This window comes from Patella vulgata, chromosome 9 (genome assembly GCF_932274485.2).
Source record: "Patella vulgata chromosome 9, xgPatVulg1.2, whole genome shotgun sequence".
NCBI lineage: Eukaryota > Metazoa > Mollusca > Gastropoda > Patellidae > Patella > Patella vulgata.
The window spans coordinates 16,320,531-16,335,569 of NC_065887.2; the positions used below are offsets into that span (position 1 = coordinate 16,320,531).

The following is a 15,039-nucleotide window of genomic DNA, read 5'->3' on the forward strand; positions in this document are numbered from 1 at the left end:
ATAGAAGATAGGCCTAAAATGTTATTTTTTTATAACCAGTAGCTGAAACAATCTTCATATATTTGCCCTTCAATATCTAAATTGTAGTTTTGTCCTTCCATATTCTTTAAAATATATATTAATGTTTTTCGACAGATGTACGTGATTAAACCTCAAATAAAAAATAACATTCTTGTTGTATTCATTTTTATAAAAAAAAAACAACCGTAAAATAGTTGGCGGTAACAGGTAATCATTAAGCATTTGGTCGGGGGTAACAAGTATACACTGTAAATCCAACGGACGCCTTTCTGAATGTGTTCTTATTAGAACATTTTGCGTTGAAATGTGAACACGTTAATGTTCACATATGAACACCGCAGTTCTAAAACGTACGCAAATCCTTAAAATCCGTTAAAAATTGAACACATTGTGTTCTTTTTCCTTTCAATGGTCTTTGAAATCGTTCACACTTAGAACACAACGGACGCAGAAGACCAGTAAGGAACGCATGGTGTTCAGTGGGTGTTCATACCGGAACATCAAGTTGGACACCATGTGTTCAAGTTCAACATCGGACATGCACACGACGCATCACGTGATGCGGGTTATTTTCAAAATCGCCATTTGCAGGACGCTGGTTTGACTTTAAGGCTCTGACTGTTTCAACAACTGTTATTTAAGGTAAAGTATTGTTGTTGTTTTTTCAGGGGGGGTGGATGGCTGAATGGTTAGCGTGCGCGCGCTGTATCATAAAGTCTGTCATTGAGTCGACTGGCATGGTTTCGAATCCCCGGTTGTACGTGACAAGGAGTAGGATCGCCTGTCCAACCTCGTGGGTTTTTTCCGGGTCCTCCGGTTTCCTCCCACTGCTAAAGACCCCTACGCGCAAGCGAATTATTGAAATAAAATTAAAACCATACGTTAGTCCCGAAATGACCTAGTTTGTGTTGAGTGGACGTTAAACCCCATTTCTCTCTCTCTCTCTCTCTCTCTCTCTCTCTCTCTGTTGTTTTTTCTAATAAGGTAGATAAGTTGTTTCAAAAGTAACAGTGAAACTTAGATATATGAATTTGGAAGTAGAAATATGAATTTAGGTTATGTTGCTAGATTAACAATCTAGGCCTGTATAAACTACTAGGCCTGGCCCTAGACCTGTGTTCCCAAATCAACTCGTAAACCCTCGTCAAGCATATTAATTTGTGTTAATAAATTATTTCCTCTTATCAAAAAGCGCATGTATTAGAGATTTTTGGTCGAATTTGACAAATTATTTTCTTCTTCCATTTGTTTGAACACATGGTGTTCCTTATAGAACATATTCTGTTATATACGTGCCAGCGTCTTGCTCACTGATCGTTTTATATGCTCCCGTTTTACTAATGATTTAATAACAATGCCAATGACAGTGGAATGTTTATATGGAGACGTGGGTTTTCTTCGGGCCCTCCAGTTTCCTTCCGCTGCTAAAAAAATCCCTAATTTCGCGCATGCCCCCGCCCATGTTCTCACACACTGATTTGAACTCTTTATATTATTATAAGAGTTTATATTCCATATCCTTTGTCATAGGCATTATCCGATTCGTGAATATTAGAGATACGTACATTATGTAAAAGCTAATAAATGTATTATATATTATGATATTTTCAGAATTCGAGAAAATGATAAGGTCATAAGGTCTGTCATTGAGTCAAGTGGCGTGATTTCGATTGCTCTCTTGTACGTGGCAAGTAGTAGCGTCGTCTGTCCAACTTCGTCGGTTTTCTCCGCCCCACCCCCCGGCCGCGTTTCTTCCAAAGGATACAGACTCCTTCTCTACTTCAAAAGCTCATTTTGTGTAGCTGTGACCCCACCCCAAACACGCACACCCACACCCACACACCCATGAGCATTGCATTAAAAAAAAAGATAATTTAGATATTAAACAACTTAAATATTGAATTTGTTTTATTTTTCGATATTATTGCTGAAAGCTACTGATAGGATATATACTATTCAAAAAAAGTAGGGGATATTTGATTTTGGGGGCATAATACTAAAATATGCAAATGACTACGAAAAAATTCACTATAGAACCTAATAGAACCAATAGCTACCGCATGGAATGCAGGTGATGCTTGGGATCATCATGGGGGTCCAACTCAAGATTTGCACGACTCTGACTTTGAATGTTACAGTCATTGTGGCATTGAATTCCAGGGTGGAAACATCAGTTTAATTGTTTTAGTGACCAGAAAACAAATTTTGATATGCGTCGGCTTACCCAAAATGAAAGGTTACGTGCCCTTGGCATGCTACAGATCGGCACAACACAGGCGGTTGTGGCGCGGACGATGAATGTTTCTCAGTCTGTCATAAGCAGGCTATGGTCCAAATACCGTGATACACAATCTGTACAGGACAGACCACGCTCAGGTCGACAACTCAAGACCAGGATCGATTTATCCGTACCTTGGCCTTGAGAAATCGTGTCATCACAGCAAATCAGATCAGCGCTCGTCTTTAAACAGACACTGGTGTGAGAGTGAGTGGCCAGACGATTCGGAATCGACTGCATAGGGGTCACCTTCGCGCCCGACGTCCTCGCGTGATCCCTTGTTTGAGAGATCATCACATTCAGGCAAGACGTCGTTGGTGTAGGGATCGTCAACACTGGGATAATCGACGCTGGAGCAATGTGATGTTTTCAGATGAGTCAAGGTTCACTGTTGATTTTTTGGACAGACGTAGGAGGGTGTGGCGTCGTCGAATCGAGCGCTTCCAAGACGTTAACGTCATCAGACATGATCGATTTGGGGGTGGTTCTGTTATGGTGTGGGGAGGCATCACTGTTGCTGGAAGAACGGCTTTACATGTTGTTGCAGGGCGTGTTACAGGCCAGTACTACCGGGACAACATCTTGGCAGTCCATGTTGTGCCGTTCGCACGACGTCATGGCCGCCGTTTCATCTTCCAGTATGACAACGCAAGATGTCACAGGGCCAGGATCGTTACAGGTTACCTCCAACAACAGAACATCACCACATTACCTTGGCCAGCACTGAGTCCCGACCTCTCCCCCATCGAGCATGTCTGGGACATGCTTGGACAGAGGTTACGTCAACGTCAACAACGTCCTGCCAATGTCCAAGAACTTGCTGCTGCGTTGCAACAGGAATGGGACAATCTGGACCAAAATGACCTTAGACGTCTCATTAGGAGTATGCCACGTCGGATCAATGCTTGTTTGGCAAACAGAGGAGGATTTACCCGTTACTGACTTGGTTGTGATGCTGTGGTAACTTTGCTGTTTGACCCCGGGTATCATTTTACCCTTATAATGGTCAGTCTGTGCCTTACTTAGTCTAACGATCATTTGGAATAAATCGATGAATGTGAACTTCATTTCATTTTGTCATTTGTTTCTTCGTCAGTTTCATTAGGTGACTTTAATAACACTTAAAAATCAAATATCCCCTACTTTTTTTGAATAGTATTATAAACTGGATTCTGAATTTGGCGGAGTTATTAGTTTATAAACTGGAACCTGAATATATTTTGGATTAGCTAGCTCGTGCATGAGCTGTGTGAATGCCGATAACGTACACAGGGGCGGATCTAGGAATTTGAAAAGGGGGGGGCGCCGCAAAATGAGGGCACTGACCGCGGAGACGGGGCACGCCGCTGAGGGGGGGGGGGGTATTTCCGCCCAAGAAAATTATCCGTCATTTCTTTGCATCTGTAGCCATCCCAAGAGCTATTTGACTGATATTTTCGTCTAAGTAATCGTTCGGAAATCGTTGAAAAAGAGCCTTAAATTCGAGCAACCAGCGGCTGCCAGGCAGGATACGCCCACATTTTCGAGAGATGGATAGAGAACAAGCTAAAAAGAAAGTGATTTTTCCTACAATCAAGGGCCATAATTGAGGAAATTACAATTAGATATGCGCAAATATCGAAAGGAACCAAGATCTTTGGGTTATAAACTTACATTTCAAGTTTCAACGAAGGTCGGCCATTTTGTCTGTCAGTTTTGGGCCGATTTTTACGAAATTCGAACTCAGCCGTCCTTAGGGTGTAACGGTGATATAATGATACGTTTTTTAAAATCGGATAAAAATTATGACCTCTATAGGGTCCACAAGCTAAAAACGCGATTTTTCGTACAATCAGGGGCCATAATTCATGAAGTTACGTTCCGATATGCGCGAATGTCAAACGGAACCGAGATCTTTGGGTTATAAGCATACATTTCAAGTTTAAACCTAATCGGATAAAAATTGTGACCTCTATAGGGTCCACAACCTTGATATACCATAATTCAGATTTTAAGAACGATAATAGTGTTGGTGGCATTCAGATTTTGAGAACGATCAGAGGCGTAGCCGTGAAATATATATTGGGGGGGGGGGGGTCCGCAAATGAAATTATATAAAATGTTGACATCTGTGACGCCGATGTAGCGCGATATGGGAGGCCACCCCCATAAACCTTTTTTAAAGTTTCAGTCTTCTGTAAACACTGTTTTGGCATATTTTCGGGGTTAAACTAAAACATCACACCATTACAATGTTTATCATGTTAAAGTCAGGGGGTGCCGTATTCATATTTTTTTCATGACTTTCACATATTGAATGTTAAGCTTGAATTATGAACAATACGACAAAGAGAGTTTAGTAGGGGAATGTTTATGAGGAGGAACCAAATGAAACAAAACTTGATCACATAACTTTAGTTTATGAGGATGCATATTTGACAATCACCTTGTTAACTACAGTACTATATACATATACACATTGACATTTACAAGAAAGTTGTATAGATATTTAAAGTATTTTGAACATTTTGTGTATTATAAATGGATTTCAAAAAGTAAACATAAGTGTTTGTGTTTTAATTTGTAGATTGTTTTATACATATAGAATCGTAACTAATCCTAATAATTGTTGTAAATAAATCGGAGTTATAGGGCCGACTATGTAAATTTTGGGGGGGGGGGGGTTCCAAGTATTGGGGATTCGCCGCCCCCCCCCCCAATGTGTGACGCCCATAAGAACGAAACTAGTGTTGGTTACATCTCTTGATTGCCAAGATTAAACAATACCGAGAACCACATACATAATGGCTCCTGGTTTCCAAACCTTTTCGTTGCTTTATTCATTCAATCAGAAGTTGCTGACACCATGTTCCTGAAGATGTACGCAGATGACCACACATGTATTACCAAATAAGACGGAAACTCGAACCCACGGCTTTGAAATCGGGAGTCTCTTTGGCGCTTTTAGTGGCGATATCGGTGACGACCCAACATACGATCATTTCGAGTGATACTCATGTTGTTACTCCCTAAATCTTCACCATAGTTCGTATATCCAACTATAGCTACGAGAACGTAGCTAAAAACGTTGAGATATACTGACGGAGGGTTGAGAGGTAAGATTTGTTATCTAATCCAACTACTGAATTACATTTCTATGCCTCCACCACAGCTCATGTTCTCCCAATCTGTTTCACAGAGAATTACGAGTCAGAGAATTACGAGTCTAGTAATATCTCTGTCAAAGATGACTGCCTCAACACGTGCCGTCACAGCACGCGGCGTCAATCATTGGCTGAATGGCGCGTACATAAGACGTTACTGCTTCGGGCGGAATGATGTCTTTTAGTCATTTTAATACTCATTTACACTAAATAGGAAATAATTTTTACCTACAAATACGTCAAACGCCATTATTTATTTTTCCAATACATAAAAAAAAATGTTTTAGAATTTAATTTGTCGCAGGAAATATTTCTGGCTCATTAAGTCGCATCGATGTCATCCTTATCAGTAATTGTAGGGGCCTAGCGAAAATTCATTTCTGATCAGTGTGGTTAACACCCTCGATGCAACATCCATATTTTCTTTCTAAATAGAAGTATTACCCGGTAGTACATTCGATCCAAAAAAAATTCAATCAACAAGCCCAACACTTAAAATCACACTTTAAAAGGGAAAGGTGTAGAAATGAAGAACAGTTTAAACATAGAATGCATCGGCTACGAATAGTTTAATTATCTTTTATAATATACTGCCTTTTGCTCGGCATATTGTTATAATTTTCGTAGGACTGAGTATTGTTAATAGTGTAATAAAATCGCAGAAGTCACAATCAGCGTATATCCTTTATTGTAATAAAAGATAGGTTGCCAGGCAACGAAACATACGCCCACAGCAGCTATATCATCCGGGCAATCAACAAGAGTTGTCGCATATTTTTACTTTTTTCGGTAATGAAACATTTATAATACATTAAAATCTGATTAAGAGTAACAACTCATTAAGTAATTATCAGAAAAACTTTAGAATTTGTTTGGTTTTTATAAAGTTCTTCCCCATGCTAACGTTAATTAGTATACAAAACTTTTAACATCATGGATTTAGCTGTTCAAGTCATAAAGATTCATTGAAAATCAATATACATGATCGACTCAAGACTTTAAACACTGCGTCAATCGGATACTAACTTTAGCCTCTAGAGCGTCCACAAGATTTTTAAGTGATCAAGGGCCATAACTCTGGCAGTAATTATCGAAAATCGTTGAAAATCAATAGGCTTCTTCGTCTCATGACCTTAAACACTGTGTATAAATTTAAAGTCAATCGGATATTAACTTTAGCCTATAGAGCGTCCACAAGCAATTGTGGACGCCGGACGGACAGACGGACGGACGGGCGGATGGGGTCGACAACAATATACGACCACATTTCAATGTGGGCGTATAAAAACGTAAAATGTACATTTATATATATACTGAGCGCCATGGAAAACGCATCACTTAGTTTTTCGTATAACAAAATGATCCTGTAAACAAATCTTATTTATTTGGCTTCTTATTGTGAACAATATTCAAATGGGAACACATCAATAACAACACATTTGTACACTTATGGATGTTTAATCTGTAATAAAGGGTACAAAGTCAGAGGGGTCAAAACCAACACAGACGTCAGTAGCGCGTGTGTCCTCCACGGGCCATCATCACGGTAGGCTACAGCATTAACGCGACCCCTGCAAATGTGTAGGGCGGTCCGGTGATGAAATGTGAAGCCTCCCCACACCATTACACTTCCCCACCCCATCGATTCGTTTCGAAGACGCAGCAGTCTGCAAGACGTTCCCCAAGACGTCTCCACACACGTTGACGGCCATCGGCGTGATAAAGATGAAAGCGACTCTCATCACAGAAGAGCACACTTTGCCAGTCTACTCTTCTCCATGCCTGGTGTCCTTGAGCCCATATCAAACGCCGCTGACGGTGATGATCCCTGAGGATAGCTCCAACATAAGGTCGTCGTGCACGGAGTCCTACTTCTCTTACACGACGTCTTACGGTGTTGGCACTTACTGGTCCTTGTCTTCCGACGACTGCTGCACCTGTTCGAGTCGCTGGGTGGAATCTGTCACGCAGATGAGTGACCCGGATGTAGCGGTCTTGAGCCTGGGTTGTAACGCGTTGTGGACCAGGACGTTGACGGTCACGTGTTGATCCAGTAACTCGAACACGTTCCACCAACCTTACAATAGTGGACTGATGACCATTAAAGTGTCTGGCAATAGCACGTGTAGACATGCCAGCCCTGGACATTCCCATGGCTTCATTCCGTTGATTTTTAGTAAGTCTCGACATCTCTAGCTCGATTCCTTCATACGTTTCACACTTCATGTACTGCACATTAAGTTGAAAACATGCTTTTAAAGGGCTCACATACAATGCTGCACGTGAATATTGGGTTTTTTATGTGCATCTCGTCCAACTTTTTTTTTGTGCACACGGGCCGATATTTTTTGCGTTTGGGAGCATTGTGTGAAACAATAGTTCATAGTATTGCATAATATTATACATACAAAACCACCTAGTAATAAAATGTTTGGGGAAAAAAAGTGATGCGTTTTCCATGGCGCTCAGTATATCAAGCTTAATTGGGCTAGACTTAATTGGCTCGCTCGGCCCTGCTCTTTCATTTCTTTCGTCTATGTTGAAAATATTGTCCAAATCCAAGAGACGGAAGCATGCAAGAAGTTATTTTTAAAATAAATTGCACGTAATATTCAACCTTGCTGTTGTTTTTTTTTTGTTTTGTTTTGGTTTTTTTGGGGTTTTTTTGTTTTTTCTTTTTTTTGGGGGGGGGGGGGCGTGTACCCTCCACGCCTTTCGCAGATTGATCTATCCGGCCTTGAGTGTCCAGGTAGGGCTACTAAAAATATTTGATAATACTTTTACAAATACATAATCACTTCAAAATTCTTAAAATATCTCCGTGTATGGGGAATGGGTGTCGACGTACAACGTCGGTTGAACTGATATTCTACTTCGATCTGGTTGAAATTGAGAAGCCACACAATGCTCCAACAAACTTCACATTTACTCAATAAAATGGTTTCCCGGGCTATATTGTGGTTTCGAGTATAGAAAATTAGAGTTATTGAGTATTTTGACGCATCCTTTGATACTCCGTATTACCGAAAATGCCAGCAATGAATGACCTACAAGATTAAAGAATTCTGTGTTAATCTTTCAGCAATGCGTGGCCCTGCAGATGTTTCAATGTCGCATACGATCTATTTAGGTCCACGATCTATGTAGGTCTACCATTTAAAGGAGCTAAATTCCTATTCTTTGGCACCTAGAAATGGACACAAAGCGGTCGCAATGCATATAATAATGTAATATCGCTGTAATGTCTACCCACAGTTCCGCGTGCTAGACGACAAGAACTCGACCCAACAGACCACTTGATTGGTCAATCCCTCAGATCCAGCAGAATGCAGGTTATATAACAACTCTTCCAGTAGTGAAGACAAGTAAAACCATGTTTTGTTTTAAAATTTGAACTACTAAAAGCATAATATGTGAAGATTAATCAAATAATTGTTCTTTTCGAGATTTTAATTTTATCCCATTGGGGTTACTTTGAGTTTACAATGACAATATTTTTTTCTGAAAAAAAAAGATTGTCAGGCAACAAAAAATGAAATGAAATGAGGTTTAACGTCCTACTGTTCTGCTCCGACTGGGTTAATGAAGATTAGCATACGCCATACAGTGTGCTATAAGGGTAATTTTGCCCGGACAGTGGCGCTACAGCCTACTCTTTTATCAAATTCCAACTGCCAACCCTAACCTATGTTAATGTGTAGACTGGACCTCGATTTTTCATCCCATCCAAATGACTAGACAGTTTTCCATGTCAGGCCCTCCATCCTGCACCACTGGCATGGGGAAACCATGCCGGGAAATCCCAATGAACTTTCTCAGCCACCACCGGGATCGAATCCACAATCACTACACACAACAAAGCATAAGCCCACAGCAGCTAAAGCAACCAAGTAGTCAAGACGGGTTTTCATATAGTCTTTTATATGAAGTGAGAGAATTTACAAGACACTAATATCAATTTCATACAGATTGTATGATAACTTTTGACCTTCACAAAGTGAAACAAGGTAAATAACTCTAGAAGTAACAGTGCTTGTCCGTTTTACTAAATTAAATAATTCAAACTTTTGTTGTTCGACCGTTCACAAGATTCTATAAAATTAAATAGGATTCTTCCTATCCCAGGTGTAAACAACATAATAATATATCAATTTCAAAAAGATTGGATGATAAATATAGCCATTAGAATGTTCACAAGAAATTGTGTATGACGGATGGAGGTGATGACAATATATGACCACATTTCCATGTGGGCGTATGAAAAAATGAAACACAATATTTTATTGTAGAATTATAATTTTCTGATAAATGACAAATATATTAATAATATACAGTTATATAATATGTAACGTTTATAACATGATTATGTCTTATTAATATTCATTCCCTGACTTATCACCAGAGTTCTTACTCAAATATTAATCCCTTAACCTAAGATGTGAAGTTCAACACCAAATCTAACTACATCAGAATTATAAATATTTGAAATGCGGTATACATTGTTCTGACACACTTATTATCCTTAGCCTAAATTTTTTTTTTAAATAATATAAAATTGCAGAATTTTTTATCGTTTAGCCGTTTAGTAACACGACCGTTGGAAAAAAAGACAAGATACTGAATAAAATCTCAGTAACTCAGACTTGTACTTTCACAACTCTGTACCTAGCCAGTTTTTACTCAGATAATACGGTAATCCATTATCATGAAATGTTAAAACTCAGTCAAACCATTGCAGAAATTTCAATATTAAGTATTTCCTTTTCCTAGAAATGACCCTGTCAAACTCACCCGGTATCTTATACATGATAGCGTACTATACACTGGAAAATATGGTACTGTAAACCCTGTTATATTTTGAGGACTTAATTTTTATCATAGCACATAAATTGTCTTCATTTTAGACTTTCAAGTGATACAAACTCTCCATGATGACAGACAACTCTGCCCTTATCCCCTTTAAAAAAAATGCTGGGTTTCCATGCATTGCTTATACCTTCAAAATTCTGTACTTCAAAGGCAAAGTAGATTAACACCTTTTAAATACTGCAGGAAAAAATAAGAACTGTACAAATAATTTCAGGTAAATTGCTCATTCCTTAGAATAAAATTTTGTATGTGGTTTTATATACTAATAGACAATATTTAGTTTCATTAAAATAAAATAATGCTATAAGCCTAATGACTTTCTGACAGTTCTTTGAGCAATTTCTTGAAATTTTTGGCGATCCTCTCTCCAAGTTTTTGCAGCATCAACATTCGCAGCACTTTCATCATTAGGTTCTGAAATAATATTTTTAAAACAAATTATTTTATCAATCAAGCCAGATGGCAAATAGTTTAACCCGGCAGTTGATATATAAACCGTATGGGGGGGGGGGGCCTAGAGTGTCGCATTTCGAGCTCTGGGTTCTCTGGTTTCCTCCTACAGGAAAGACCCCTGCAAGTGCGCTAAGTTAATAAAAATGAAAATAAGACTTGTCTGCAATATACCCTCGTTGGAAGCGGGTGTTAAACACCAAGAACAACAACCAATCTATCGTCAAGTTTGACCCACAATTAAGAGCAAACAAGTTCATAAAGCTGAAATTTGTCATGCCACTAAATACAGAGAGAGAAGGAGAGAAATGGGGTTTAACGTCCACTTGACACAAACTAGGTCATTTCGAGACTAACACATGGCTCAATTTTATTTCAATAATTAGCTTGCGCGTAGGGGTCTTTGTCTTTAGCAGTGGCAGGAACCCTGAAGACCTGGAGAAAACCCTTGAGGTTGGACAGGTGACCCTATTCCTTGTCACGTACAACCGGGGAATCGAAAAAAAAAAAAACGCCAGTTGACTCAATGAAAGACCTTATGATAGAGCACGCATGTGCTAACCAATCGGCCAACCACACCCCCAACTAAATACAACAGTGAATAACACTGTGGTAAGGCAAATATAATTTGAATTCATTACACAAATAGTTGTAACAGGAGACCGTACGATATGAGAATAATATACTATTTTGTAATGCGGTTCTAATCTATTTGACATGTTTCATACACACAAAGACAAAATAAACATTTTCAATTTTGATAAATGGAAGCAGAATAAATACTTTTCCAAATTCCCAAAGTATAGTTAGCGGTTGAGTCTAAAATCATCCTTTTAGGAATTAAAATGTATGTCAACGAGCTTTGTGTCTGTTCTCAAGCAGAGCTAATGGTAGACAGAAAGGGTCTGATTTGTATGACAATGGACCATGTTACCATAAGAATACTATAAACACTTAAGGAGCAGTTCGAGAAAATATAATCTGTATAAAATCCTGTAATTTCAAAAATGATGTGTCATTTTGTTTACCACTGACATTTGTATACAGGTATTTGGCTCTGATCACATAATGCTATTTGAAGCATGATTCCAAAAGGGAGGCTACTCCAATAATTTTGATTTTTCTATGTTTACAATTTCTTAAAATGGATTGCACCTATCTCTAGCCAGTTGTTTTAAAGCTAACCTATTTAAAATGTTTTTTTTGGCAACATATTACGTAATCCCCTAAGCAACGGTAATTTCCGATGGAATTTGTAGCAGGCTTCTCTAATTCAGGTATGTAAGGCCATCCAAAATAATTATTCCGGTTCTCAAACAATTCTTACCAAAAATCTGATGCAGGAGGGAGGTTTTTACTTTTGTGTTTCTATGTTTGTCAAAGGATCACTTACCAGCCAGCATACTGACAACTGAAAGTAATATTTTCTCAACACTTTGTACTGGACTCCACCTCTCTGCGCTTGTTTCGTAACCCATAGGATCATCCCCAGGCGCATGTAAAATTGATATGCATACTCGACCATCGGGATATACTAAATTGAAATAAAATAGGATCAAAGAAGAAAAATAATATATCTTTTGAGAAATTATTTTGCTTTTAAATTTTAACAATCTAAAAATTTTAATGTATGTATTATGTAGTACACTTGCAAGGCACAGACTAGCACTACCGCTACCTAGCAACACATAAGTAAATTGAATTTTCCTGGATGTCACAAATATCATATTTTCAGAATTGAATGAAATGGAATGGGATTTAACCTTCATACATTTGTGCTCCATCCAGGCTAATAAAGACAGTTACACACCATGCAGTGTTTTTGCCAGGAGAAGTGTTACGGCCCACTCTTTTTTCAAGGTCCAATTGTCAAAAGTTATTCTACACGTACAGCAATGTGTATATGGGACTATAGTTTTATATCTCATCAGAAAGACTGGATGCTGTTTCTTGCCAGGTCCTATGTCCACCAACACTGACAAGGGTAATCACATCGGAGAATCCTGAGGAATTTTCTCTGCCATTATGAACATCGAAACCAGGACCTCCAGGTTAATGAGCCAGAACCCTACTCACCGAGTCACAGTGGCATCTCTGGTATAAATATAGATGATGAAACAGATGACCTAAATGTGCATGAGGGAACAGTATTATTGCTGTAAAATAGAACTAGATGGACCACTCCTTATGAGCCCAAACTTGCATATTTCGTCATTTAAAGTGGTAAGCATATGGATTGCAGCTATATAATATTATAGAAAATGTCTGCTCATACTACAGAAAGGATTCAAATCAGACACAAACTTACTATTAGGATGAAAAATTTCACATGTGAACTTCATTTTAGGTGGACTTAAAGGGTAATCTGTTGGAAAAGTTAATCTGGCTGGAAATATACCACCTTCGAACCATGTGCCCTCCGGACCCCTGAAAATATAATTCATGTAAAGGGTAAAGATATATAATCAAGTGAAACAGTGTTACGTGTATAATGACTTGGTACTTAGTTTGGTTTCTTGTGTTTCATAACTTGGTACCTAGTTTGGTTTGATTTGTTGTGTATAATGTATGACTTGGAGCCTACTTTGGTTCAGTTCCTTGCGTATATGACCTAGTTTGGTTTGGCTCCTTATGTATAATGTCTGACTTGGTATAATGGTTACATGTGTATAATGACTTGGTACCTAGTTTGCTTCTGGTCCATGTGTATAATGACTTGGTACCTAGTTTGGTTCGGTTCCTTGTGTATAACGACTTAGTACCTAGTTTGATTCGGTTCCTTGTGTAATATCTTTTTTAGCTCAGTTCCTTGTGTATACTGACTGACCTGATACTTAGTTTGGCATGGTTTGTAAAGCAAACAGATCAATATCTGGGAAAATAAATCATTAAAAATCCAGATTTTTTCGTGTCTGATTTTATAACTTACATTATTAAGGCTTCCCATTCAAAGAAATTTTCTTCATTAACTGGTCCAGCAATAATACCTTCTGGAGGATTAAGTGTAAGCTCTGAAAAAAATTGGACATAATGTTTAGTCAATGTTAGCCACAGTACACATGGCTAAACCATACAGATGATGGGGAATCAGAGGGCAGTGCAAGTGTGGGTACTCAGATACTACAATCAGCCACCACTGTCATTACAGAAAGTGACGGTAAGTTTAGCTGTTAGAAAGAAATTGTACATCCTATCTTTCGGGTGAATTAAGACACCCTCCATATAAATTTCTGCACCCTGATCAAAATTTCAAAATTTAAAGATCTTTGCTTTTCAATTAAATACAAATAATTTTGATTTGAAGTTACAAGTAGTTTGGATGCACAAAATTTGTGACAAATAATGCTAATTCATTGTCCTGATAGGTTTGCTGTAAGTAGTTCACTGATTGATGTTATGTCAGGAGAGTCTGTTGATATTGTTCAAAATCTATTAAAACCATGGACCTTTTACATGATGTAGACACAACCGATGACAACTAAATCAAACAAAATCGAAATACATTTAATTGTATTTTTTTTTTTAAAATGTCCTACTTTTCTGCCCTGACTGGGCTAATGAAGATGGGTTTACGCCATAAAGAATGTTATGGCCTACTATTATTTCAAATTCCAACTGTTAATAAAGGGATGTTTTACATGCTAGTCATGTCTCGTTTTTGTGTCCAATCCAAATGACTAGACACTGTACTTCCGTCCTACACCACTGACAAGGGGAAGCCGCAGGAAGTTTCTCAGCCAACATCAGGTTCGAGAGCAAACCCAATACCTCCATGTTAGTGAGAAAGCATCTTACTCACTGAGCAAAAGCGGCTACCAGAAACAAAATCAACAAACTAATATTGGTTATTGTTTTTCAGAAGCTGTTTTTAGAATGTTTCCATGAAAAAAATATAAGCGAAGATCTATCTTTTCTTTTCTTCTTTTTTTTTTAAATTAATAAATAAAATCATCCCAGTCCAAATGGCAAATCCGCGCAAAAAAGAATGAACAGATGTGCATACGTTTATACTCTGCCATGAGTCTTTTTAATGCTGATCCAGCCATAATCTTTTTGAATAAATAAAACTTTTAAAATGTGAATAGTCCATCCATTATTCCTGATGAATATTATTACGGACAATAAAAAATATTGCTAGAAAAATGAGAAGATCTGATGTCCAAAGTAAATAAATACACGCATCGTTGGTTCCACTCGATTCCATAAATGTTCATTTGATGCGCACTGACGCTACAATCTTAACGATTGGACTCTTAGCCTTACAGTCTACTATCAGTA

The 15,039-nt window shown here is 38.3% G+C and overlaps 1 protein-coding gene across 1 annotated transcript; it reads right to left on the minus strand.

Moving 5' to 3' along the window:
* Nucleotides 1–9,720: 9,720 nt before the first annotated feature.
* LOC126832208 (ubiquitin-conjugating enzyme E2 G2) lies at nucleotides 9,721–14,972 on the minus strand. The gene is made up of 5 exons (XM_050562921.2): nucleotides 14,765–14,972; nucleotides 13,691–13,772; nucleotides 13,070–13,188; nucleotides 12,155–12,295; nucleotides 9,721–10,725 (listed from the first exon to the last, which is right to left on the minus strand). The coding sequence occupies exons 1-5, from the start codon at nucleotides 14,805–14,807 to the stop codon at nucleotides 10,613–10,615; spliced, it is 498 nt and encodes a 165-aa protein (XP_050418878.1). The 5' UTR covers nucleotides 14,808–14,972; the 3' UTR covers nucleotides 9,721–10,612.
* Nucleotides 14,973–15,039: the final 67 nt, after the last annotated feature.

Excerpts from the sequence above, each read along its gene's own strand:
- LOC126832208 (XM_050562921.2), bottom strand. The coding sequence starts at position 14,807 with ATGGCTGGATCAGCATTAAAAAGACTCATGGCAGAGTATAAAC. Across the intron at positions 13,189-13,690 it reads GAATGGGAAGCCTTAATAAT|GGGTCCGGAGGGCACATGGT; the intron begins GTAAGTTATAAA and ends TTATATTTTCAG. Across the intron at positions 12,296-13,069 it reads TGAAATTTTTCATCCTAATA|TATATCCCGATGGTCGAGTA; the intron begins GTAAGTTTGTGT and ends ATTTCAATTTAG.